We start from the raw sequence: 24,617 nt of genomic DNA on the forward strand, positions 1-24,617 counted from the left end.
GAAGAGGAGGAGAGCAGAAGGAAGGGGAAGCGGCTCGTACCTGCTGCGCGCCGGGGCGCCTGCTGCTTCCTCCTCGGCATGATGCTTCTCCGGCGACTGCCACTGCCGCCGCCGCCGCCGCCGCTGCCGGGCTGAGGACAGGGAGGGAGGGGCGGCGGGCCCGCGGGGGGGCGAGGCGGGCCTGCTCTCAGCCTCCCCCCCGGAGAGCGGCCGCCCGCAGGATGCTGCTGCGCCCAGGCTCTCCGCGTCCCCCCCGCGCCGCGCTCCGCCGCGAACCCCGAACGTGCGGAGGGAAGAAGGAGGGCGGGCGAGGGAGGCTCGGGGAGGGAGGAGCGCGGGGGGGAGGAGGAGGCAGAGGAGGAGGAGGTGGAGGAGGAGGAGGAGGACCGCGCTGCCGGCGGAATGGGAAGTTTGACAAATCGCTCCAGAGGCCGGAGGAGGAGGGGGCGGGGAGGAGCGGCGGCCCTGCCCCCCCCCGCCCCGTCCCCAGACGAGGTGCGCGGGGTTCGGGGCTGGGGGGCGGGGAGAGGGGGAGAGGGCGGGCAGAGGGGTGGGAGGAGGAGCGCGGGAGCGGCCCGGGCCGGTACTGCCCCGGCCCCCGCCCCCAGGCCGGGGGTCACGGCATCCGGGGGGACGCGCAGCCGCCGCCGCGGCCTGGGGCTCGGCGGTCCAGTCTTCTGCCCGCGGCGCGGCTGGAGCGGCGGCGTCGGCAACAGGCAAGCTTAAAGGAAAAGGAGATGATCGTGTCACTCGCCCGCTCGCGGGGGCGCCGCGCCCCCACCCCCCGGCCCCAGGCCCGCCTGGGACCCCCGCCCCGCCAGCAAAAGGGGTGCCGCCCCTCCGCCTCCGCCCCGTGCGCACACGCAGGGGCGCGGCGCCAGCCCCGCCGAGCCCGTCCCGGGGCGCCCGTTACCCCCCACCCCTATTCCCACCCAGCGTTCGTCCCCGGCCACCCCCCAGTTGCCCCGCCCGGCCCGCACTCCTCTCCACCCGCGGACTGCGGAGCCCCCAGCGCTGGCCGGGGCTGGCGCCCCCCGGGGATGCCAGAGCCCACAGGCGGGCCCCCTCCAGGGAGGAGGCGGGCGCGGGCCGGGGCGGGTGGCGGCAGCCTTCAGACCCCGCGCCACCCAGCTCCTCCCCCAGGACCCGCCGCTGCCACTTCCCCCAATTTTTTTTCCCCGGACAAACTTTCCTGGGCCCGTCCCGGGGGTCGATGTGGGAGGGGGTTCCTTCAAGTTTCCTCTCCTGACTTTGGGATGATCAGGGTCTCTCCACTCAGCCCCTCGCCCCCTGGGAGCCGAGCCGCGCCCCCCATCCACGGCGCGGGCCGATCCTAGGGCGGGACGGGGGCGGGAGAAGGAAATCGGGCTCCCCTGCCCATCCCCCCCCGGGGCTCACCCCCGAGAGCCGGGGGGGCCGCCGCGCCCTGTCCCGCGCCCGGCCTGCCGGCGCTGCTGGACTAGAGGGATTGATTATTGATTGGTGATCGGGGTCGCTGAGGCTCCGGGAGGGCCCGGCCGGCGGTCCGCGGGGAGGAGGAGCTGGCCGGGCGGCGTGGGCGGTAGGGCTACGCGGGCTCACTTACGGGCGGCGGCGAGGGCGCGGGTGGGCCTGAGCTCATGCGGGCGACCCCCGGGCGGCGGCGGCGGAGCGGGAGCCGGAGCCGGAGCGGCGCGGGCGGCGGCGCATCGATGCGCTGCGGGCTCGATTGTGTCTCCCTGGGCCAGCTCTCAGGCCGGGAATGGGGCGGCCGCGGCGGGGCCGGCTCCGGGCGCTGCCGGGCGGCGGCCGCTGGAGCGCGGGGGCGGCCTCCGGGCCCACTGTCCCAGAGGCGGCCCTGCACCCGGCCGCGCCGGCTGGGGCTCTGGCCCTCTCGTTAGCCCCGAGGCCGACAGTCCCGGCGAGGGCCGGCGCCCCGCGCTCCGGCACCGGCTGCCTGAGCGCTCCCGGAGCAGCAGACCCCAGACTTCTTCCTCCTCTCCTTTCTTCCTTTTTTTCCCCCCTTATCTTTTTCTTTTTTTAGTCTCTTTCTCCCTCTTTTTCTGACCTGTGTCCTTTTTATGTTTTTTCTGCGACTGTTCTGCAAGTTTGTTTTAAAAGTTCACAGCATGCTTTCTTTTCTTTTAGACCGGGAGACAGTGATCTCACCCACACGGTAAGATCAAAAGTCTCCGCTCGCCCAGCCTGCGGGCTTGGGCTGGGTCCAGACGTCTCCCAGGATGCAGATGCGCCGCCGCTGGCCTCCCCGGCTATAAAGCCGCTTCCAGCGCCTTCCCGCGCGCAGGAGCGCTCGGAGTTGTGGGGTGCGGACCCCAGGCGGGGCGGGGAGTCCGAGGCAGGCAGCTGCGGGACTCTGGGGCTGGCGGACTCGGGGGCTGAGGCGCAGTGCGCGTTGGGTGCCCGCGGCCGCAGAGGCCAGAACCGCTACTCCTCCAGGCCCGGGAGACGCGGCCGTGGAGCGTGAAACGCTTCTTGCAAGCGAGGAAACGGTGAGTTGGTAGACACCGCCGGCGGCCTCACCATTCTGGTGGCTGCGCTGAGCTCCTGTCGCCTGGAGGCGGGTTGCGCTGCACGGGGTCAGCTCCCGCCGGCTCCCAGCTCACCTTCGAAGCGCCCACTTAGGCGCGCCCGGTGCGGCGTGTGCACAGCGCGGGGCGCCGCGCACGGAAGCGTGGAGTTCTCCCTGGTCGCGCTTTTCTCCTCCTTTCCATCCCCTCGCTGTTCTTGCAAACCTCTGTTCCCTCGGCCCCCTCCCCCTGCGGGCCGCGGCCTGAACTCGGGTCTCCGCGTAGCCGGCTGCCGCCGCTTGGTCGCTGCCTGGCCCTCCCCTGCTCAGGCGCCGAGCGCTGTGCGATCCGCCCTAACATCTGTCCGTCCAACCATTGGCGCATCCATCAGTGTCAATGGGCTGCACATTGCAGCGACAGCCCGCCACGCACAACACGGGCTATGCGGAGTGCACGCCGCAACCATACTGCCATGCCGGGACACGCAAAAAGGCCCCCGGCCTGGCTTGGCACAGCCTGAATCCCTAATCTGTGTTCTTTTAGCCACGTGTACCCACCCCCACTTAATATTTGGACCCCCGAACATGAATAGTTTTGCAGGCCATTCTAGGGATGGAATTGAAGGAAGAGGGGTAGTGTCGCCCGAGTCATTATTTTCCACCAGGTTTTCTCTGCCCTTCTGTGGGCTGGGTGTGGCTAGGAGAGAAGGAAGGGAGACTTCCCAAATCCGCACCAAGCACACTGCAGATCCGGAAGCTACCTGGATGCAAGGGCTTAAACCCCCTTCACCTGGCCCTAGGAAGTGTTGTCGAGGTGGCTGGGCAGGTTTTAGCCAGGAGGTCTCGCGCTAAAACTTTTTGGCCCCGCCTGGCTGCTGCGTGACATGGCCTGATGGAGAGGAGCTGGAGAGCGGAGGGAAACGTTGATCCCAGTGAGAACTAAGGACCAGATTTAGGGAGAAGTAGTGTCTGGGTGGCAGTACGTCTGTAATTCACATGTTATTTACAGAGGGAGAAAGGGCAGGACCGTAGGTTTGGGAAGCCGGATCTTTGCGCGGAGTTCCCTGCGCCCATTCCCCCAGAGTGCCGCTCTCGGCTGTGGTTGGTTGTTCTACCTGATTTTGCCTCTTGCCTTCAACTCCCTCATAACCCCTCCCCAAATGTCCAGAGGGCAAACATATGCACATACCTCCCTGATCAATCCAGCCTGACCAAAGGGCCATCCCTGTCCTCCCCCTAAGAACTTAATGGGAAGAGTGTACGGTGGACCTACTCTTGGGACATCTGCAGGGCGGCTGTACCAGGCATTTTACCTGACTTTATTCTTACCGCAAAGATTTCTGTCTCGGTACCTGGTGCCCCCTCAGAGTCCACTACACAAACGGGTAAAATCCCGCGCACCTATTCGTTTCGCCATTCGCGAGTAAGAAGGGGAAAAGGAGCCGCTTCTAGGCGAGCACTGAGGTATTCTCGGTTCGGTTCCCGAGGAGGCCAGAAGTGGCCGCGGCGGCGTGGGCTGCAGCTCCCTCCTGCAGGTAGACACCGCGCTCTAGGGTGCGGGCTTCGCCGCCCACATCCAGTGGTCGAACTGTTTTCACGCTAGACTAGAGGGCGGAAAAGTCTGCACCCGCGGAGAAGCTAGAATTCTGTAGAATGTACACTGTGTAGAAATCTTTTCACCACTCTTCAGAGTTGCAGATTGTCTTTGAAAAACAACAGGCTCTGGCCCTGCAAGCCCCTGGTAACTTCTACCCGCGCTGAGTCACTCTGAAAAGTAAGCCCCTAGGCCAGTGAGATGTCCCCACCTTTGGGAGGTGCCGCGTTTCCGGGAACATTTAAAAAAAAAAAAAACCCTAAAAATAGGAGGAGGAAAAATGAGCAAAGGCGGTGGGACGACTCACTGAAACACCGAGGTGCAAATGTCCATAGGAGAAACTGGCACTTGCATGGCAGCCAGGTGGCTCACCCAACAGCTGGGTGGTAACCTTGTGATCCCCAAACATCACCCAGGGCCATGAAGGCAGGGCTGACCCCCAGGACTGCACCTCAGGCCCAGTGGAATCCGGCTCCTCCTCCATAGCGGTGCTATGTAATCAGTAGAAAATCTGTGGAAAAGCTCCCAAATGAAGCTTCTTCAGGTCAGGGGTTAGAAATCTGCCTCCGGCTTTTTGAACTCAAGGAAATCGGGCCACCTGTCCCCAGGGCTACCTGTGCCCCGCCCCAGGATCATTCATGATCATTCATGATACCGGGAGCCCCGCCTGGATAAGTTTTTAAAAGAGAGAGAGGAAGTCATATGCAGGCGTGGCTAGGAACAGGTGTGTGCTGTGGGGACGGGCACTTCGCTCGCAACACGCCACACAGAGTCACAAAGTCAGTGCCAGAAAGGAGTAGCCAGGCCACCGCCGGGAGGCAGCCGAGGTTGTGTTTGAGGTGGCGATTGAGGGCAATAGGTGACAGCTGGACCCAAAGAAGGCCAAGTCCTGTCCTTATCTAGAGTGGCCACTGAGGGAAAAGACTTCAGGGAAAGGTGTCCTCAAAGCTACTGTTACAAGGTGAGGAGCTAGGGCAGGCTCCCGTCCCAGGCATCCAGGGCCTAAACCTTGACCTTGGAGAGCGGTTCTTGGAGGGAACCTTGGGCCACCTGGAGGGACTGGGCACGCTGAGTAGTACCCTCTGGGAGCCTGTACCCCCTTTCAAAGTGTGAGGGTATTTGCCCATGGTGTAGGCTTTTAGGGAGCCCAGGACTGGGCAGCACCTGGGAGGGAGGGCACCAGGTGGGTGCCCTCCTGCCTGCACTCACCTGGAACGCTGGCATATGGATTTTTCACTTTCCTCACGCCTCCCCACACCACATTCTGGGCTAGACAGTGTCGAGGAGGTGCCCTGGGTTCAGGGAAGCTTGCCACCTGCACACCTCAACCAGAAATTGGGCCCTGGAATCTCGGCCCCTGCCCAAGCAGGAAGGATAGGGACCCTGGCCTTCGCCAGGTGGTAAATTGTTTGCTAAAAGTGCATTTACGCAGCGGCAAAGTTTGTTTCTCTTTTTCCGGTAGCTTTGTTTTAACGAACCAGATGTTTTGTCTGTAAATTCTCCCAAGAACTTTTACAGTTTTGACGTGAAATAAACCTTCAAAAATTCGAAGAGTATATTAATACCACTTCTGTGGGGCCTCGGGAGAGCTGAGTCAGGCGCGCCTGGATGGGAGCTGGGGGTGGGAGTACAATCTTTGGAGAAAAGTAGGGGGCTTTTCTTGGCCCAAGGTCAAGAATTGGTTTGGGGGAGGTGAAGTGCCTCTCCGACTCCCAAAACAGGCGCACACACACGCATCGTCACACCAGAGTACACACTCCCAGTCCTCCTCCAACCAGGCATAGCTTGCTACTTCGTAAATTTTTTGTGGCTTGGGGCACAGAGATGTGACTCAACTTTGCAGACTGTGTCCACCGAATGCCGCAGCCTTTTTCCACGAGGACCGCCTGACTGACCGCCCAGCTGAAAGGCAAACGGGCCTTCAATCTTCTTCCCTGGCAGGCTTGATGCCTGAGTGTGCGGGGCCAGGACCAGGACAGAACAGGGTGGAAGCTGGTGCTCCTGTCTGGCCCGCCCTTAACTCCTGGGCACAACTAGATTCGGGAGAACTTGGGGTGGAAGCTGACCTGGTCTAGTCCCCCAGGAAGCCACAGCCTGCAGGTCCCCCTCTCCAGTGCTTCTTTTTTTCCGATTCAGGATTTCCAGGCAGTTATAAACACCTTTAGAAAAACAAAAAAACCAAAAAATCCCACTTAACAATACACCTAAAAGAGGGAGGGAAGGAAGCAATACGGTTATCACAGGGGAGTGGGGAGAGGGAAACCAGGTCTGCCTAGAAACCCACCCTCTGATCGTGTGAGTCATAGCGGCTACTTTCTTGGGTTTCCCAAGACAGGAGATGGCGATTTTCTACTCCCTCCCCTCTCCCCACGCTTTCCAGTGCTCTGAGTCTCGCATCTTCAGATACCCCTTTCTTCCTTCATTCTCTTTCGTTCAATCATCTATGGAACTTTCAAAAACTTTTTTTTAGGAGAGCGAAGATTAAATAAAGAAAATAAAACGTCTTTGTATTTCAGTCTAAGGAGGACAGATGCACATTAAACTCAGTTTGGAGCGCTTAACTCCAGGCGAAATGCCCTTTTATCAAATCCCACGCGTCGACTTGGGTTGCGCTGGGAATTTCACGAATTCCTTGCTGCAGCGTGGCGTGGTTTACCCCCACCCCCACCCCACTTTGGGTGAAATGGATTTTTGGAAACCATTTAAGCAGAGCTAAAAATAAGGGGGAGAAAAAAAAACCCTACACTAGAGATAGCTGCAGCTGCCCTAGGGGCTCACCCCTGGCCGGGAGCAAGCAGCTATTTGCTAGTTGTAGCTCAGGGGTGCCCAACTCTTCCGGTGTGGTTGCGCCAGCTGCCCCACACTGCAGGTATCTGAATCATTGTGTGGGCAACCTGATACGGCTCTGAACCCCGGCTCTTTGAATGCTGGAATCCTGAAGGAGGTGGAGGTCCCAGAAATCAAACCACCAGGTCTTAGCCGACCAGACAGCCCATCTTTCTGAGGCTGGTGACCTCGTTAACTAGCCAGGGAATTGGCAAGACCAGGAAGAATCTCGTTTCCCAGTTCTTCTTTCCTACACTGCTTTTCTCATCTGTCTTCAACGTTAGGGTTTTGTGTGTGTCCCTAAATTTACAATCTGCAAACGGGGAAGACGGAGCCTAAGTTTCAGCAGGACAGGTACAAAAGAGAGGGACAACACGCTGGGGGCCTCATTCTTTCACGTTTTTGTTTCTTGAAATTTGATGGATATCACCTGTAGTTTGACAATAGGAGGGTCAGGGTGACTGGGGACATGGTGGCCCGAAGCGTTAGATAATATGGCATGCAGGTAGTCTCTGATCTCCAGGGCTTTGATAACACCAAGATTTTCCCCTTTGCAGAGCAGTCCTAAATTCTGCCTTCTCCCTTTTCTGCCGCCTCTTCTCTTTTCCCCATCTCTTCCTTTCTTTTTCTGTTTTCTTTTTGTGGCTTGTCTCTTCCAGCAGTCCCTCCTCCACCTTTATAAGACTTCTCAAAGGTTATTTATTTAAGGTCTACCAAGTGCTAGCCCCAAACAGGTCCAGTCCTTCTCCCTGTGGCAAGGCGGAGGCTGTTACCGCGTGCAAATGGTGAGTGCACAAAGTAGTTCGGAGTTTTTTGCAGCTTTTTTAGGTGGTGGAGGGGAAGGAGGTCAGAAGTAGGTTGACACTTGGCTTGAAATAAAAGAACATGTTAAGAAGTTTCCAAGCTGCCAATAAAACCCTTTAAGTGGCTTGTGATTCAGTGCCTGGAGTTGCGGGGATGGCATTGGTAAATGACTCTAATGCCCAAAGAAAAATATTACAAATGCCGCTGTCTCGGCCACCAATCGGGCGCCGCTCTCCTGCGCGGGCGATGGCTCCTCTCTGGCGCGCAGGGCACCCGCATTTGCATGATAAATTGACCAGACTGGCGGCAGCCAATGAAATATTCAAATTAGGCCGGGTGGCGGGGTAGGGGTGGAGTCCCTGGGGCTGCCCCTTGGCGCGGCGGCGGGAGCGGGCGCTACCACCTCTCCGTCAGCGCCCTCTGGAGGCGGGACAGCGCGGGCGAGCGCTCTGACCCAAAAGGCGACATGAGGTTGGGGGTTTGGGATGCAAGGGGCTTTGGGAGGGGTGATGGTGGGCCCCGGGTGGTGCTTCGAGGCCCCAGGAGTCTTTCCGGCTGGGTAGTGGACTAGGCTGTACAGCAGGGTCTCCGCAAGCCTCTTCACCTTAAAAGTTAATGGATTGCAGAAGTGGATGGTGACCCCAAGGAGGGGTTTCAGAAAGTCTCCAGCCTCCTTCCCCCAACCACCTTCTCTAGGTTCCCCTAACAAACCCTGCACTTAAGTTAAAATCGTGTATTTGCTCTTGTTGACTTAGCTTCAATATAAGATTCTTGCCCACCGCAGACCACATGGCCAACTTTCCCAAAGGCCCTCTGATAATGAAATGATGGAGCTGATACATCAAATTTTCCATCTTGCCCTGAGCCAACGACCCTGCACCCTCACAGGCCAGGGCGCTCCGGAGGGCACCCTGCCTGGAGCCCCAAACCTTGGCTAAGCTGTGGGAGCCTAGGCAGGGGCAGGCAGTGCCTGGAGGCTGGCCTCAGCGGGCAGAACTTCTCCCCTGGGAAAATGCTTTCTGGAGGAAGCACCCAGGCCTCAAGGCAGCTCCAGTGAGTGGGCAAAAAGGGATATACATAAGGCATAAGGCGCTGGCCGGGGTTAGGTGCTCAGCCAGGAAGACAGGGCAGATTCACATAGGGGAGATTGGCTTGATCATGAGGCCACTTCTGATTCCACCAGAACCTGGCCCAGCTCTTCCTGGAGGTCCTAACTCAACGGGGACTTTCGCATGGGAGCCAAGGAACAGTGGATGTCTCTTGCCCGCTGATCATCTCTTCCCTTCCCCCACCCCGTATTCCCACGCCAGCTCCCTAGGCTGTGCCTGTTAGAACCTACCGGAGCACCCCACGGACTTGCCTTTAAAGCAGAATTTTTAGAAGCGCAGTTGCCTTTCTTTACTCTGCTGTGGGATGTTGAACACCTTGTTCTTTCTCTGTCTCAGCAGGGCTTAGAGTTGGTTCCCAGCTAGCTGTCTCTGGGAATACTCAATCCCCATCCCTGTTGCCGGCCAAAAGGGTCCGCAGGAGATGGTCTACACTCCAGTCAGCAGCCCTCTTGGCACCTCTTCCCCAGACACAGTCAAAGCAAGTCATTCGTCTGCAGCCAGCCTCCCCCTGCCCATTCACCAAGGAGAACCTGGGGATAGGCCCACTCAGAGCCTGGCCCAGGCTGGCTCACTAACCGTGTGTAAATACACACAGCAGAAAAAGTAGGTGCTGAACACACATTTGGGAGAGAGTGAATTTTGACTCTCAATCACCTTATAGATATTATCAATAGTTTCAAAGTGTGTCGCCCAAAAGGTGTTCATTCCTGAGAAGGCTTTTGTATCATTTGGAATTTTGAGGAGTGTGTTGGCTGAAGACAAGAGGGTCTGGCCCCAGGCTTGATGGGAATGCATGGGGTAAACAACTGATGACAAAGGTACAAAAGGGGCTTCTCTAGTTTCTAAGAGAATCTTCCATCCTGGCTGGTTTTAGGACCTGGGATGGGGTTCCCATCAGGAGGAGGCCTAAGGAACGAGTAGGCCTCTTCCTAGATGGCTGAGTCAACTTATACGACAGGGCAGGGAAACCTGTCTTGGAAGCCCAGGAGCCCTCCTTTCTCCTCCCCATCATCAGGCCTCACTTGCGACTTGAAAATGGACGAGAGTTTTCCTCCAACGGTGAAATTCATTAAAGAGTCACTCCTGTCTAGAATGTGCAGAAATGCAAGCCTCTCTCTTTCTCTCTCTCTCTGTCTTTCTCCACCTTGAGGATGCTGTATCTAGAGCCCATATAGGGACAAGAAGGTAGGCAGTGAAAGCAGGAAAGGAGTAGAGGGCTGGCTGTCATCCAGCCCTGCACCCAGTCCTATCTCAGCTGAACTGTGCACGATGAATGAGGAAGTAAACGACAGGTGAAGTACCAAGAGAGTGAAGCTAGTCAGTTTATCTGAGGAGATAGGTATCAGTGAGTAACTGTAAGGATCACACCTACAGTTGGTGTGTCCCACAGACGGATGTGTGTGCAGCAAGCAGTACCTTGCAGGGGAATGCAAGCTCCAACTGTGGTGATGGGAGGCCTGAGCCTGTGGCCCATAAGTAACCCAGAGAGCCTGAGCAGGTTGCTCTCTCTCTTTGAACCTCGTCTCCATCTCTAAAACAGGACAGCTTTCTCCATCTTAAACACCAAGTAGGAATTCAGCATGGAAACCTTCCATCAAAATTGGAGATGCCTTGGCCAGGCCCTGTGGCGGCTTATGCCTGTAATCCCAGCACTTTGGGAGGCTGAGGCAGGCGAATCACTTGAGTCCAGGAGTTTGAGACCAGCCTGGGCGACATGACAAAACCCTGTCTCCACAAAAAGTACAAAAATTAGCTGGGCATGGTGGCATGCACCTGTAATCCCAGCAACTTGGGAGGCTGAGGCAGGAGGATCGCTTGAGCCTGGGAGGTTGAGGCTGTAGTGAGCTGAGATCACACCACTGCACTCCAGTCTGGGCAACAGAGTGACACCCTGTCTCAAAAAATAAAAAATAAAAAAATAGAGATGCCCCCTTGAACCCATGGTTTTTTGGAGCTATATTCTGGAAGCTTTCAGAGTCAGACCAGAGACATTGTGTCACTAGCCGTGTGCCCGTGGGCAAGTCACAATAGAGTCTACTTCCCAGGGCACTTGTGAGGCTCATCTGGGATTATGTGTGTCCGCGCCTTGGCAGAGAGCTTGGTGAAGAACGGTAGTTGTCCAATAAATGGTACCCGCTTAAGTTGGTGTGCAGGGTGGCCACAGGGCCAGACCACCCTGAAAATAAAGGTTTATACTTGGGCTGAGCCTGGATGCACCTGAGATTACAAGCAGGTGCTTGGAATGTGGTGAAAAAGAAAGACAGGAGAGAATGGCTGAAGGCAGCACGCAGTCCACCTGACTTTCTGGGAAGAGTGGGCATTGGCAGGGCTGATAAGGCAGGTTCTTCCGGGCCTTTCTGTGAGCTCATTAGAGGAAGGGGTCTGGTGACTGATATTTCTATTTTCCCTGTTAGTAGCGACTGGAATTTGCACCATCCAGGTCAGATGGAAAGTAGAAGGCGGGAAAATCTGACAGTCTCATTGATTTGCTCTCTTTGCCATCGCTACTTTTGAGAGGAAGAAATGTGACTTCAAAATTGCAATTAGGAACCAGCCTGCTAAGGAGTCCTCTCGTGGGCTCCTGTGCCGTGCAGAGCACAGGCTCGTCTCGTCTCATTTCCTAAGGAGGTAGGTTCATTCATGGTTTCAGCAGGAGCAGGCAGTGCAAACATGTGACACCCGCCCACAAATAATAGCCAGAAAGGCCGTCCAATGCTTCCTTCACATTTTTGGTCAGATCTCTGAAAAGATGGCCATTCTCCCAATGTTTTAAAAGTATTAACTTCGTTTCAAATATCCTTTAACCCTTAATGTTTTGTAACTTGATAAAAAGGTCATTTTGTGCTGAGGATGCAGTTGTTCCATAATTGTTCAGCTATCAGGGTGAATTCCAACCAAATCCAGAATTATTTAATGGGATCCAACCCCCACTCCCCCTACACACACACAATAAATGAATATTTTCCCATATATGTCTGTGTACATGTACATGTACATGTACTTGTGCATATATATGTACATATTTGTATCTATGCATGCACATATACTCATTGGGACTTGGATTCAATGGGCATTTCTAGCCTTCTCACAGAGTTACTTATCCTTTGCAGGAAAATAGATATTAAACTTACTCTTTTGAATACATTTTGCTAAATATTTGATGGCAATTATTTATTGTGCACTATACTTATTCCTGATTTCTTACAGAAAGGATTTGGTCAATTTCTAATTCAATATTTCATTGCTGTCTCTACAATGAATGCCCCAGAAGCTTAAGAGAATTGAGAGGTTTTTTTTTCCTCTCTCTTCTTTCACAGTGTGAGCTTTTTAACTGTCACTGGCTAGAGCAGTCCTTCTTCTTCACTTTTACCTTTCTTAGCTGATGTATTCTTGGAAACAGATGGCTGAGCATGTTAGATTTATATTTAAAGTAAGAGTAGAGTTAATAGGCTCAAAGAAGAGCAGGAAGGTATTTTCTACAAGGAAACTGCATGAAGTGTATGCCTGGACCCCAGAAGATGTGTTAATACTTTTCCTATTCAAGAGGCATTGCATTGTGGTCTCCTATATTTCTTGCTCTGATGATCGAGTTTTTAAGATAAAGGCTCTCCAGGCAAATAAGGAACGGTTGGATAGAGTAGCTTACCTTAAGTCTCTACAGACTCATGTAGAGAACAAATCTGTTCTAAACTGTGTAAAAAAATCAGTAAGGCAACTCTATAAGATTAACACTCTTATTAAACTTAAAAGAGAAAATTGGTCCTTTTTTTTTTTTTTTTTTTTTTTTTAAAGACAGAGACTCACTCTGCTGCCCAGGCTGAAGTGCAGTGGCACGATGTCGGCTCACTGCAACCTCCGCCTCCTGGATTCAAGCGATTCTTCTGCCTCAGCTTCCCGAGTACCTGGGATTACAGGCATGCACCACTATGCCCAGCTAATTTTTGTATTTTTAGTAGAGACAGGATTTCACCAGGTTGGCCAGGATGGTCTCGAACTCCTAACCTCAAGTGATCCACCTGCCTCGGCTTCCCAAAGTTCTGGGATTACAGGGTTAAGCCAGGGCGCCTGGCCAAAAATTGGTACTTTCAAAAGGAGAGAAGTTTTACTTAAAAGCAAACGCCTTTAAAAGGTCTTTGGCTGGACTAAATGGTAATGAAGCGAAGCAAAGCTTGTGACCACTCTGTAGAGCCATCCAGATTGTCTCTCTTTGGGGCCAGATCCTCTAGAATGCACGATCTAAGGTCATTCATTGCACATTCCTGGCTTCAGACTGGTTTTCTGAATTTGCCTGCGATCTGATTTTTGTCTTCCTACATTTCTGTGTGTGAGATACATCAAAAGGTCAAAGAATGTGTGAATCATATGGGTATGGTTTAAATAATACCTGCATACACAACACTCCGTCACCGGAAACCTCCCCCGACACCTCCCAATTGCAGTCCCCTCTCCTGGAGGCTCCCTCTATTTTTAATTTTTGTAATGATCATTTCCTTGCTTTACTTTGTCGTTTTAATATTTAAGTGTGTATCCCTGGTCATGTTCATAAATGAAATATTGTATGAATTATTTTGTGTCTTGTTTCTTTGACTCAGCATTGTTTTCCAGAATTAACCATGTGGATTTGTGTAGCTCGTTCATGATCGAAGTTGTAGACTATGAAAACATTAGTTTTATGCAAACATGAGGATTTTTCCCCCCAATTGTGTGGATATCATGAAGAATGCCGCTGTGAACATGCTTGTTCCTATGCCGTAACTCACATGGGGAATATCTCTATTTATATATAGTTAGGGGTGGGATTGCTTGGTCAGAGTTTGCATATCTGCAGCTCTAACTGTTTTCCAAGATGATTGTGTCAATTTTCACTCCCACAAGCAGTTTTTAAAGTTCCCATTGTTCTACATCGTTGCCAGCCTATGATATTGTTAGCAATGTTTTTTCGTATTTGCAATGTTTCCTAATCTAGCGGCTGTGGTTGCTGTCTCACTGTGTTTAATTTGCATTTCCATGATTACTAATGAGTTTGAGCACCTTTTTATATCTGCGTGGTGATCGGGAATGCCTTATTTGTGAGATGTCTGTTCAAGTCCTGCCATTATCTGTTGCGTACGTGTTTCACATTCTTTCACCCAAGTTCTCTGTTGCCCAGTTTGTTTCAGATTGTTTTGGGACAGTGGATCAGATCAGAAATGTTCCAGTGAGATCTCTCACTATATTTCCTAGTATGCTTCAATCTGTGAGAAATACGAACCCCTGCTCACACTGGCTTCAGGAAATTGGCAAGAGGTAGATTATAGCTCCATTATATTAACAGGAAGTCAGTTTTCTCTGCCTTCTTACTCTTCCCTTCATTTTAGGCATAATGTCATCCTCAAGGTGGTTTATCTTATGATTTCAAGAGGGCCACAAATGGTGAGTGGAACTAATTGCTTCTTTGTCCACATTCAACAGGGAAGAGAAGAATAGAAAACTTTTCATTGACCCATGTAATCTAAGTCATTCCCTTCAGTTTCCAGGGGCCACGTCCATGAAGCAGGAGGCATCTCCAGGGAATGCGATGCCCTGACGCCTTACCGAGCACTCCTAGTAGGACAAAATGAATACTGTATGGGGAGGAGGCAACCTCAACCACCACGCTTCCTGCCAAGCCTATAGGGTTTTTTGTTTTTAATTCATTTTTTAATTTGCGTATAATAAAATGCATTTTTTTGGTATGCAGTTTTCTGAGTTTTGCCAAATGCACAAAATCGCATAACTACCACTGCCATCAAGATTTGGAACAGTGGCTAAGTGTGGTGGTGGCTTACACCTGTAATCCCAGCACGTTGGGAGGCTGAGGCTGGAGGATCGCTTGAGCCCAGGAGTTCAAGATCAGCCTGAGCAACATAGTGAGACCCTGTCTTTACAAAAAACTTTTTAAAATTTTGCTGGGCATCGTGGCATGTGCCTGTAGCCCCAGCTACTTGGAAGGCTGAGGCAGAAGGATCACTACTTGAACCTGGGAGGTTGAGGCTGCAGTGTGCCGTGATTGTCACCAGCCTGGGTGACAGCAAAATCCTACCTCAAAAAAAAAATTTTTTTAAAGATTTAGAATAGTTTTTTTTCTCTTTTCTTTTTTTTTTTTTTTGGACAGAGTTTGGCTCTTGTCACCCAGGCTGGAATGCAATAGCACGATCTTGGCTCACTGCAACCTTCGCCTTCCAGGTTCAAGCGATTCCCCTGCCTCAGCCTCCTGAGTGGCTGGGACTATATACAGGTGCCCACCACCATACCTGGCTAAATTTTTTTTTTTTTTTTTTTAAGTAGAGGCAGGGTTTCGCCATGTTGACCAGGCTGGTCTCGAACTCCTGACCTCAGGTGATCCACCAGCTTTGGCCTCCCAAAGTGCTGTGATTATAGGCATGAGCCACCACACCTGGCCTCGAATAGTTTTGTTACTCCCCCAAAACTGCTTTGTGCTGCCTTTTTGTAGTCAAACTATCCACCTGCCCTTAACCCCAGCTCCCCCGCATTAGAAACCACTGAACCTCTGATCTGTTCTTTACCCTAAAGCTTTCCCTTTTCCAGGGTGTAGCGTATGTGGAATTAGAGAGTATCTTACCTTTGAAGTCTGGCTTCTTTCGTCTAGTGTAATGCGTTTGAGATTTATCTATGTTGTCAGATGTATCAGTAAGTTTGTGTCTTAGCAGTGCTGAGAAGTATCCCTTTGCATGGATGTACCTAGGTCTGTTTATCCATTCATCAGCTGGAGGACAGCTGGGTAGTTTCCAGTTTAGGGTGATTACAAATAAAGCCACTATGTACATGTACCTCTAGGTTTTGGGTCAACATAAGTTTTCATTTCTCTTAAGTTTCAATACCTAGGAGAATGATTGCTAGGTCAATGGTAAGAGGGTGTATAATGCTACAAGAAAGTGCTAAACTGTTTTCCAAAGTGAGTGTAGTATTTTGTATCCCCACTAGCAATGAAATGAGAGCTCTGCTTGCTCTGTAAGAGGCGTTAGTGAATGTGAAAGTGCTTTGTAAAGAGTAAGGGTGTCTCACAGCGTGCCCAGGTGGGAAGATTCAGAGGGGGCATTTCTAAACTCTAAACTCCTGTGGGCTCCTAACCCATCCTTCTGAATGGGGACTGAATACTTCAATTTCCAGGTTACTTGCTTCTGCAAAAGGGAGACAGGGAAGTATCCTCTTTTTGCAAATGAGGGCACAGCACTGCCTCTCGTGGTTGAGCCAGTCATTATTCAGTAGGAACAACAGTGAGATTCTCCAGCCTTCAGTTTTATTCCTGAGTTCACAAAGTAAAATGCAGCGTGATCATTTGGAGCATTCTTATGCTTTGTGACAAGAACGAAGGCAGTGGAAACAGCCACGTGTCCAATCAGAATGTCAGAGCTGGCAGGGACCTTAGCAATTGTCACTTTAGAGATGATAACCTATTACATCCCCAGGTCCCCAGAATCCCAGCCCAGGACTCATTCCTTCAGCCTTCCTGGATTGCCCTGGGTGGAACAAGATCAGCTCATTTAGCACGTGGCCTCCCAGAACACAAGGCAGCGTCCCACCAAGGTGGGATGGGACCGGCTTCTCTATCCACAGTAGCTGTGCACGCAGAGACAGAAATGAAGCCGTACTGCCGGGTGCACCGTGGCCAGAGATCCTCCTTCCTGGTATATACTCCCAGAGCCTTTGCTTCTTTCATGTCAGTGCGCATTTCTGAGGCACCTTCACATTTCAAACGTCCTGAGAATATGTTTAATTAGAACTTGGCCATACAGCCTTTTAAAACAAAACAGAAGGGACCAGCTAATTATATCGCTCAGCATTCTGTGGCAAACATATATTTTTTAATAAAACACTTTCCTAACCAGAGTAATCCCTGGAGATGCAAATCCTCATTTATAAGAAGTTTCCCAAAGGGAGTTAAAGAGAAGATGCCTTATAAAGAAAAGAGACAAAGAGAGTGGGGAAGTGTTTCCAAAGAGCTTTTAAAAGATACACTCATTCTGAGGTTGAATTACAGATATTTTAAGGGTACCAAATTTTATTTCAGATGTAATCCTTTCCTGTGTTTTTGATCATGTATTTCCGTTTTTTCCCTTTTTGATCATTGCCACAAATGCCCATATTTCTCTTTCTGGTGTCTTTCATAAGCGCAATATTTAAATAAACAAGGGATTTTCCCAAAATGCACCTCATCTCCTACTGTTTGTCATTTCCTTGTCTTGCTCTGTAAATAACCCTGTGTCTCACAGCAGAGCTTACACAGAATGGATGTAGGGCAGTCTGTGGTCCTGGGGAGGGCCTTCCCTGTAATCTCTGCAGCCCAGGACAGGGAGTGGGAGGATTTAGGTCCTGCTGCAGCATGTCTTCAGGAGTGGAGGTCGGCTTGGGACGTTTGCATTCATGAGGCAGCCGCAGAGGGTCAGAGCAATAATTGTGCCAGCTGATGTTTGCTGGGGGGTTTACTCCAAGCCAGGCCACACACTAAGAAATTTAGGTATCGCACCTCATTTAATCCTCACAATACTCACAAAATATAGTTGTTCTTGCTCCATTTTGCAGATGAAGAAGACGAGGCTGAAGGAATGCACAAAGGATCTCACAGCTGTTAGAAGGGTTAGATCTTGTATTTGGACTCAGGTCTTCCTGCCCTGGAACTTAGCTCTCCCACACCTGGTGCTGGGCGCATTAGGAGACGTCACGAGGCTCAGAGATGCCACCCTTCCTAGAACGGGCACTGTGCCTCTCTTCTCCACACACTGCAGCGGGGACAGGCACTGCGTTTTCAGATAAGTTCCGTGTGCATCAGGGGCTCGGTGGGAAAGAGAGGACACACTCAGATTAGGATTATTCATGGAGGATTCTCCAAAGAGGCTATTTGGAAAGGGAACGGTGAAGGAAAGCACAAGAGAAAATGAACAGAACTGTTACTTCCCCACGTCTGAAGGGGATGGGTTACTGGAAGCCAGGAGGAGAGTGTGGTAAGAGCCACTTTTAGAGGAGTTTTTACCTTCAGGAGAAAGGACCCAAGAAGACCCACAGGGAGGTGACCAGGGAATGGCATACTTAGACTACACTCTCTTCTCTTCCTCCACTCTCCTGCTAGGGCTCCGCATTGGATAAACCCCTGCAGGAGCGAGTGAAACTGCCACCCAGCTCTGCCTCCCAGGGCACAGCCCACGGAGAGCTCTGAGGCAAGTGGCAGAAAACTAGCACAGGTGCAGTGCGTCTTGCAAAGCACCCAGCCTGTGCTGGCCCTGGGCTGGAAATGGGAAGAGAGGAGACCATAGCACTGCCCTCAAAGATCTTAGAGTCTGTGGAGGAGTCAGGCGGAGAGAGGGGGCGTTCCCTTGGCAAAGGACTCCATGAGCAGATGCAGGCCATGGGCGCTGCTCCTGCAGAAGCTTTGAGGTTTGCCGCGTGTGCCTGGAAGGAGCGTGCCCACTTTGACATGCCTCGCCTCCTGTTGCCATTGACAACATGAAGGCAAACTCCTGGGGCCGGGCCTTTTTCCTTGAGATAACACATGTATAATTCTCTGTTATCAAATGATTATTAAAGAAAATCTAATTGAAAAAATAGAAAGAAGAAAAGAGAAATCATTTATCATCCTGTTCTCCAAAAACAACTGTGAACGGCTTGGTGGAACTCCTTCCAGTGGCTTTTCTCGGAGCTTTGCCTCCTTGGATGTGTGGTAAGAGTCAGATACGATTTTGAATTTTGAGATTTTGATTGAGCATTGTTGTAGTATTTTGCCATGTTATGATAAATCTTTGGCAAACATAGGTTTTGATGGCTGCATAATACTCTTGTATGAATGCTAGCACAGTTCATATTATAATTCTACTGTAGGTATGAATGTATGTATGTATTTATTTATTTTTGAGATGGAGTCTTGCTTTGTCACCCAGGCTGGAACACAGTGGCGCAATCTCAGCTCACTGCAACCTCCACCTCCTGAGTTCAAGCTGTCCTCCCACCTCAGCCTCCTTGAATAGCTGGGACTACAGGCCCGCACCACCATGCTGGGCCGATTTTTGCATTTTTTAGTAGAGACAGGGTTTCACCATGTTGGCCAGGCTGGTCTTGAACTCCTGACCTCAGGTGATCTGCCCACTTCGACCTCCCACGGTGCTGAGATTACAGGCGTGAGCCATCACGCCCAGCCTTCTTCTACTGTTTAAATGTTTAGGTTATATCCTGTTTCGTTAATATTAAATAATGCTATAATTAAAAACTTTGTGTATAAAGAATTTTTCCATGTTTCAGATTATTTATCCAGTAAGATGTGTCTAAAATAAAGCTACTAGAGGTTGAAGTACCTAGCCAAGGACCAGTCACAGAATAGACACAACTTGGTTGATAACTATTGCTGTTCAGTGGTGAGTGTTTATGTAAAGCTCTTCTGCAATTAAGAACTGCTCCAAAGACCTTCCTCTAGAACAGCGCTTGAATATACTGTGAGCCATGTAATTCTCAATGTTATAATAACCACATTTCAAAAAGCAGATGCAATTGAAATTAATTTTAATAATACCTTTTACTGGAGCCGGGCACGGTGGTTCACGCCTGTAATCCCAGCACTTTGGGAGGCCAAGGTGGGCAGATCACTTGAGCTCAAGAGTTTGAGATCAAGCTGAGCGACATGGCAAAGCCTCATCTCTACAGACAAATACAAAAATTAGCCAAATAGGGTGGTGTGTGGCTGTAGTCCCAGTTACTCGGGAGACTGAGGTGAGAGAATCACTTGAGCCTGGGGGGTTAAGGCTGCAGTGAGCCAAGACTGCACCACCACACCCCAGCCTGGGTGACAAAGTAAGACGTTGTCTCAAAAATAATATTAAAACAAACATAAAAATACATTTTATTTAACCAATTATATCTAAAATATTATCATTTCAACATGTGATTATATGTAATCAATATAAAATTTATCAATGAGATAGTCTACATTTTTTTCCCCATGTAACCTTTGAAATCCGATGTATAGATTTTATGCTTACAACACAACTCCATTCAAACCAGCCTCATTCTCAGTGTTCAGCGGCCACATGGGTGGCTGATAGCCACTGTGAACGGTGTAGGTCTAGAGCAAGGAACCCACCAGAGATATTTGCCACTGTTGGCATCTTCACCTAGCCCTGAAATCCAGCCACCTTTTAGTGCCTCCCTGAGCCCACTTACTGACATTCTGGACTGAGGATGGACTAGGTGGCTAGGTGTGACATGACTTCTGTACCTGGACATTTTTACCGGTTGTCCTCATTCCTGCCTTGACCTTAGCCAATCACAGCATCCCTCTATCCCAGTGTGCCTGGCACTGATTCATTCAGAGACATTGCACACTTCCGGCATGGTAAGCCCTGGGCCTGACCCTAGGGATACAGGTGGACAAACAGAACTTTCTGGTAAAATTTAGTTACAGAACTTATCAATGTTTTTCGGGTTTAGTGGGGGAGACAGACTTTAATCAAAGCATCGCACAAATACATACTTTCTAAATGTGGTAAGTGCTACAGGGGAAATGTACTTTTAAAGAGGCTAACACTGGGTCATGGCATGAGTGGCCCACCCTGAAGGCATTTAACAGAGGTGGCCCAGCCCCTGGCCAGGCCGTCTTGGGGAACATTCACGTGAAAGATGAGAGTGAGATAAGAGGATCTCAGTTTCCTTCTGGTATCCAGGGTCCCTAAGCGACATTAACAGAGTTTCTAGGACAGACAGTAGCTCACCGGTTCCTGTGTCCGGGGCCCAGTTGATCAATTCCTGTTTGTCATCTCTAAAAAGTATTGCAGCCAGCTGGAACATAAAAGTAATGAGGAAACAGGCCGGGCGCGGTGGCCCATGCCTGTAATCCCAGCACTTTGGGAGGCCGAAGTGGGTGGGGGATCACCTGAGGTCAGGAGTTTGAGATCAGCCTCACCAACATGGCTAAAACCCGTCTCTACTAAAAATACAAAATTAGCCGGGCATGGTGGCACACGCCTGTAATCCCAGCTACTTGGGAGGCTGAAGCAGGAGAATCACTTGAACCTGGGAGGCGGAGGTTGCAATGAGCAGAGATCGTGCCACTGCACTCCAGCCTGGAGAACAAGAGTGAAACTCTGTCTCAAAAACAAACAAAGAAAAAAGTAATGAGGAAGCAAAGGGTGACTCATTCATTCATGCATGCATTCATTCATTCATTTGTTCCTGTGTTCATGCAGCAACTCTTAGTGAGTGCTCTGTGGGATGCCAGGCAGGCTCTGCACAGTCAGAATGGCAAAGCCAGCCTTCTCTGGCAGATTACACACTGCCAACTGAACACACTTTTCTGGGGAACATATCCACTTAAAAGAGAGGAAAAATCAATGCTAATAGAACTCCTTATCTGGTTCCAGAAATGACATTGTCCATAGTGGCTGATGCTTTGAGCCCGTGGCTGCTCTGGAAGCATGAGCCCTGCATGGACACAATTTTGTAAGCTCCTCGAACCCGGCCAGATCAATCAATGAGAGGCTGCAATGTGGAGAGAGTCTGGGTTCCAGGGGCAAACTGTACCATTCCTCTTCTACCCTGAAACAGGACTGGGACCCTCCCTTCAACCTCCAGTCCCTGGGGACAGGGTAATTTCAGCTGCACCTGATGTACCCTATACATCACTGTCTTCTCCACCAGCTCTCAAATTACACTCTGATGTATAAAGTTAAACAAAAATGAGATAAAATTTGGCAGAGGTTGAAGAGGGTCAAAGTAGTCCAAACACAAGGTAGACTATTGCTTCTTTTGATTTATGTTATTCTGTACGCTTAGAAAAAATAAAATTATAAATCTCCCCGAGACTTTCTCATTGAGAATGAGGCATTGCTAATTTATTTTCAATAGACTCCCAGGGTTTTCAGCTGGGAGGAGCACTATAGCTGTTGTCTGTAGTGAAGATGCCATGGTTCGACCTTGGACGTGGACTTTGATGATGTGAAAATATCCTGCAAAGTTAGCATCTGCAGGCAGTGGTGTTGAAAACCACCCTCCCTTACCTGGCTCATATCACAGACCACAGTGTCTATCTTTCCTTATTTTCTTATTTAATCCTTGCAAACCCATAATGTGTGACACAGAATTCATTGTCCCCTTTTGGCAGTTGGGGAAACTGAGGCTTAAAGAAACCACGTGTCTTCGGTAAATATTAGCATGTCTAGTAAATGGCTGGGACACAGAAGTGAACAAGACCAGCACCCTCTCCTAGAGACCGTTTTCCAGTACAAGAGACGATAATCAAGTCAAATGACTAAATATAAAGGATGATTATGTGTAGAATTAATTGTGAGGAAATGGAAGTGGGAAAAGGGATAGAGAAAGAGGGGTATAGAGAGCCAAGGGAGGGCCTTAACAAGGGAATATTTAACAGTAAGATTTACTTTTTTTTTTTTTTTTTTTTTGAGATAGGCTCTTGCTCTGTCACCCAGGCTGGAGTTCAGTGGTACTATCAAAACTCACTGCAGCCTCAAACTCATGGGCTCAAACGATCCTCTCACCTCAGCCTCTCGAGTAGCTGGGATTGTAGGCACACACTCACACACTTGGCTTATTTTTAAATTTTTCGTAGAGATGGGATCTCACTATGTTGCCCAGGCTGGTCTTGAACTCCTGGCCTCAAAGGATCCTTCTACCTCAGCCTCCCAAAGCACTGGAATTACAGGCATAAGCCACCAAGCCTGACCCAAGTTACACAGTTTTAAAGGATGGTGAAGGCTGCTGTGTGTAGAACTAGCTCAGGGACAAGGGCAACATCAGAGAGACCAGTTAGTTGGCTGTGCTCATTTTCTGGACAAGATATTGTGGTGAGTTGGGCCAGGTGGTGGCAAGAGTGGTGGGGTACAGAGCTTAGAACAATTTTGAAGATAAGGTGTCTCCAAGGGATCTGTTTTTGCTCCAGTGCTCTTTCCACAGCACACCACCTGCACCAGACTCTGCTGGTATCACTGCACCAGACTCTGCTGGTATCACTGCACCAGACTCTGCTGGTATCACTGCACCAGACTCTGGAGCAGGCCGCTTCTCTGGAGGAGGATAAAGACAGGAAGGCTATCTAGGGAGATAAGACAGCACCAGCAGGCATCAGGAGCTTCAAAGAGGAGGACCCCTAGTCCTGGCTGCGTATGCGCTTGTGTGTGTCACTTGCGATGTGCATAATCGTCTTCAGTCTTATTTTTTCCAGGTAACTGCAAAAGGTAATTTCCAGCTCATTTAGCTCTGTTCTTTCCCTAAGCTCCTCTAGTCTGGCTTTTGTCTCTGCCACGCCTACCAAAACCACTCTGCTCAAGGCCATGGTCAATGTCTCCATTGCCTAGTGCAGGACCGTCAGAGCTGCTCTGGGACAGATACACCAGATGCATCAGCTTCCTGATAGAGCAGAATCTCATTGGGGGCTTGATGCCCCCACAGCCTGACGCTCTGGGATGGATTTCTGCACAGATGCAACCTCTGTGGGCAGAGGCCAGGATGAGGCTTATGTGGCTGTGAAGACCAGCCTTCGATCTGTTTTCTGATGCAACCACAGTGCTGCAGGCTCTGCTTCATCTTGGAGGTTTGATGGGTGCAAACATGAGGGGTTTCTGGGTAGAGCTGAGCCCTGGGCCCTCAAGTCTCCTCTGTCTGCACAGCTGTATGAGGTTGGCAAAGTGCCAGCCAACCTCAGTGCAACCCTCACCAAGTTCTCAAGGAACAGCCTCTGAAGGTCCTTCTCTATGCTGAGTTCTAGGGAAGGAAAAGGAACTCAAGGAATAGAAGAGCTGATCTGCCCAAGTCATACATTTCTTGGGGGCACAGGAGGACTACATCTCTCATGCTCACTTGCAATTCACTGTGGCCACTCAAATTAAGGTTTACCAGATGGAACGTGAGCAGAAGTGATGTGTTCTCCCTCCAAGCCTAACCCATGAAAAACCTACTGGGAACACTCCCCCATGCTCTTTTCCATTCCATGAGCTGGATGCAGATGATGGCAAGGAACTAGTGTGAGGTGGAGCCATAAAACAGAGGGAGCTTGGATCCCTGAATGACCACATGGACATACACATACACCAACGACTGCTTTGTAAGCAAGAAATAAACATCTACTGTATGGAACCTTTGCATGGAGGGTCTATTTATTACAGCAGCTTAGCTTATCCTGACTAACACAATCTCTGCTGTCAGAGAGTTTAAAATTGTTTCAAGGAGACAAGATTCACTCATACAATTCTGGAATGATAGTAGGTGGCTCAGAAGAAGGGTGAGTTGTAAGGTTTGGACTTTCAGTTCAGAAGTCACAGGCTGCAGGCCCTTGGGTATTAGACTCTCCCATTGAAGCCCTTTATCTGGAAAACTGGTAGACTGGGGAGAAGACCCTTCTGGAAGGGGACACATTACAGTCAAGGGTTCAAAAGTAGGGCTTGAAGCAAGCAAAGATGAGATCAATAATGGTAATTCCCAGAAAGGGAAGAAAGAAAATAGCCTTTAAATACCTAAGAGCTTTGACTGCTGCAGGGATGAGACAAAGGTCAGACTTTCATAACTTCTCTCCTGTGACTTCACACACCTCGGAAGTTCCCTGGGGATGACCCCTGAGCCTGGGTGTATGGGGAGTTGGTGTCAGCTTGCTGTTTCTCTCCCATGCCTTTTCTCCTGGCTAGGAACCCCACTTGTCTGTTTTAACCAATAACTTAGCTCAGACTTGAATGCTTGATTGGAACAGCAAGTCTCCAAGTCTCCAGCTTTCTGCAGAGGTCTTTGGGGACAGGAATATGATGAAGCTTCT

At 50.7% G+C, this 24,617-nt stretch overlaps 2 protein-coding genes across 4 annotated transcripts in view; one reads left to right on the plus strand and one right to left on the minus strand.

Annotated features, from left to right (window-relative positions):
• TSHZ3 (teashirt zinc finger homeobox 3) overlaps nucleotides 1–255 on the minus strand; it is a 75,539-nt gene extending 75,284 nt beyond the window's left edge. Inside the window, exon 1 of the mRNA XM_045381073.3 lies at nucleotides 41–255. Within this exon, the coding sequence (XP_045237008.2) occupies nucleotides 41–80 (40 nt within the window). The 5' untranslated portion in view covers nucleotides 81–255. The remainder of the gene's footprint in view (nucleotides 1–40) is intronic.
• LOC141409079 (uncharacterized) lies at nucleotides 207–24,296 on the plus strand. 3 transcript variants are annotated; one of them, XM_074023103.1, is made up of 2 exons: nucleotides 207–16,506; nucleotides 17,402–24,296. In XM_074023103.1, the coding sequence occupies exon 1, from the start codon at nucleotides 222–224 to the stop codon at nucleotides 1,335–1,337; it is 1,116 nt and encodes a 371-aa protein (XP_073879204.1). In that variant the 5' UTR covers nucleotides 207–221; the 3' UTR covers nucleotides 1,338–16,506; nucleotides 17,402–24,296. The 3 variants fall into 3 exon arrangements, with proteins under 3 accessions (XP_073879204.1, XP_073879202.1, XP_073879203.1); XM_074023101.1 differs by having other exon boundaries at nucleotides 207–11,467; nucleotides 12,632–24,296; XM_074023102.1 differs by having other exon boundaries at nucleotides 207–11,467; nucleotides 14,349–24,296.
• Nucleotides 24,297–24,617: the final 321 nt, after the last annotated feature.

This window comes from Macaca fascicularis, chromosome 19 (genome assembly GCF_037993035.2).
Source record: "Macaca fascicularis isolate 582-1 chromosome 19, T2T-MFA8v1.1".
Classification (NCBI taxonomy): Eukaryota; Metazoa; Chordata; class Mammalia; order Primates; family Cercopithecidae; genus Macaca; species Macaca fascicularis.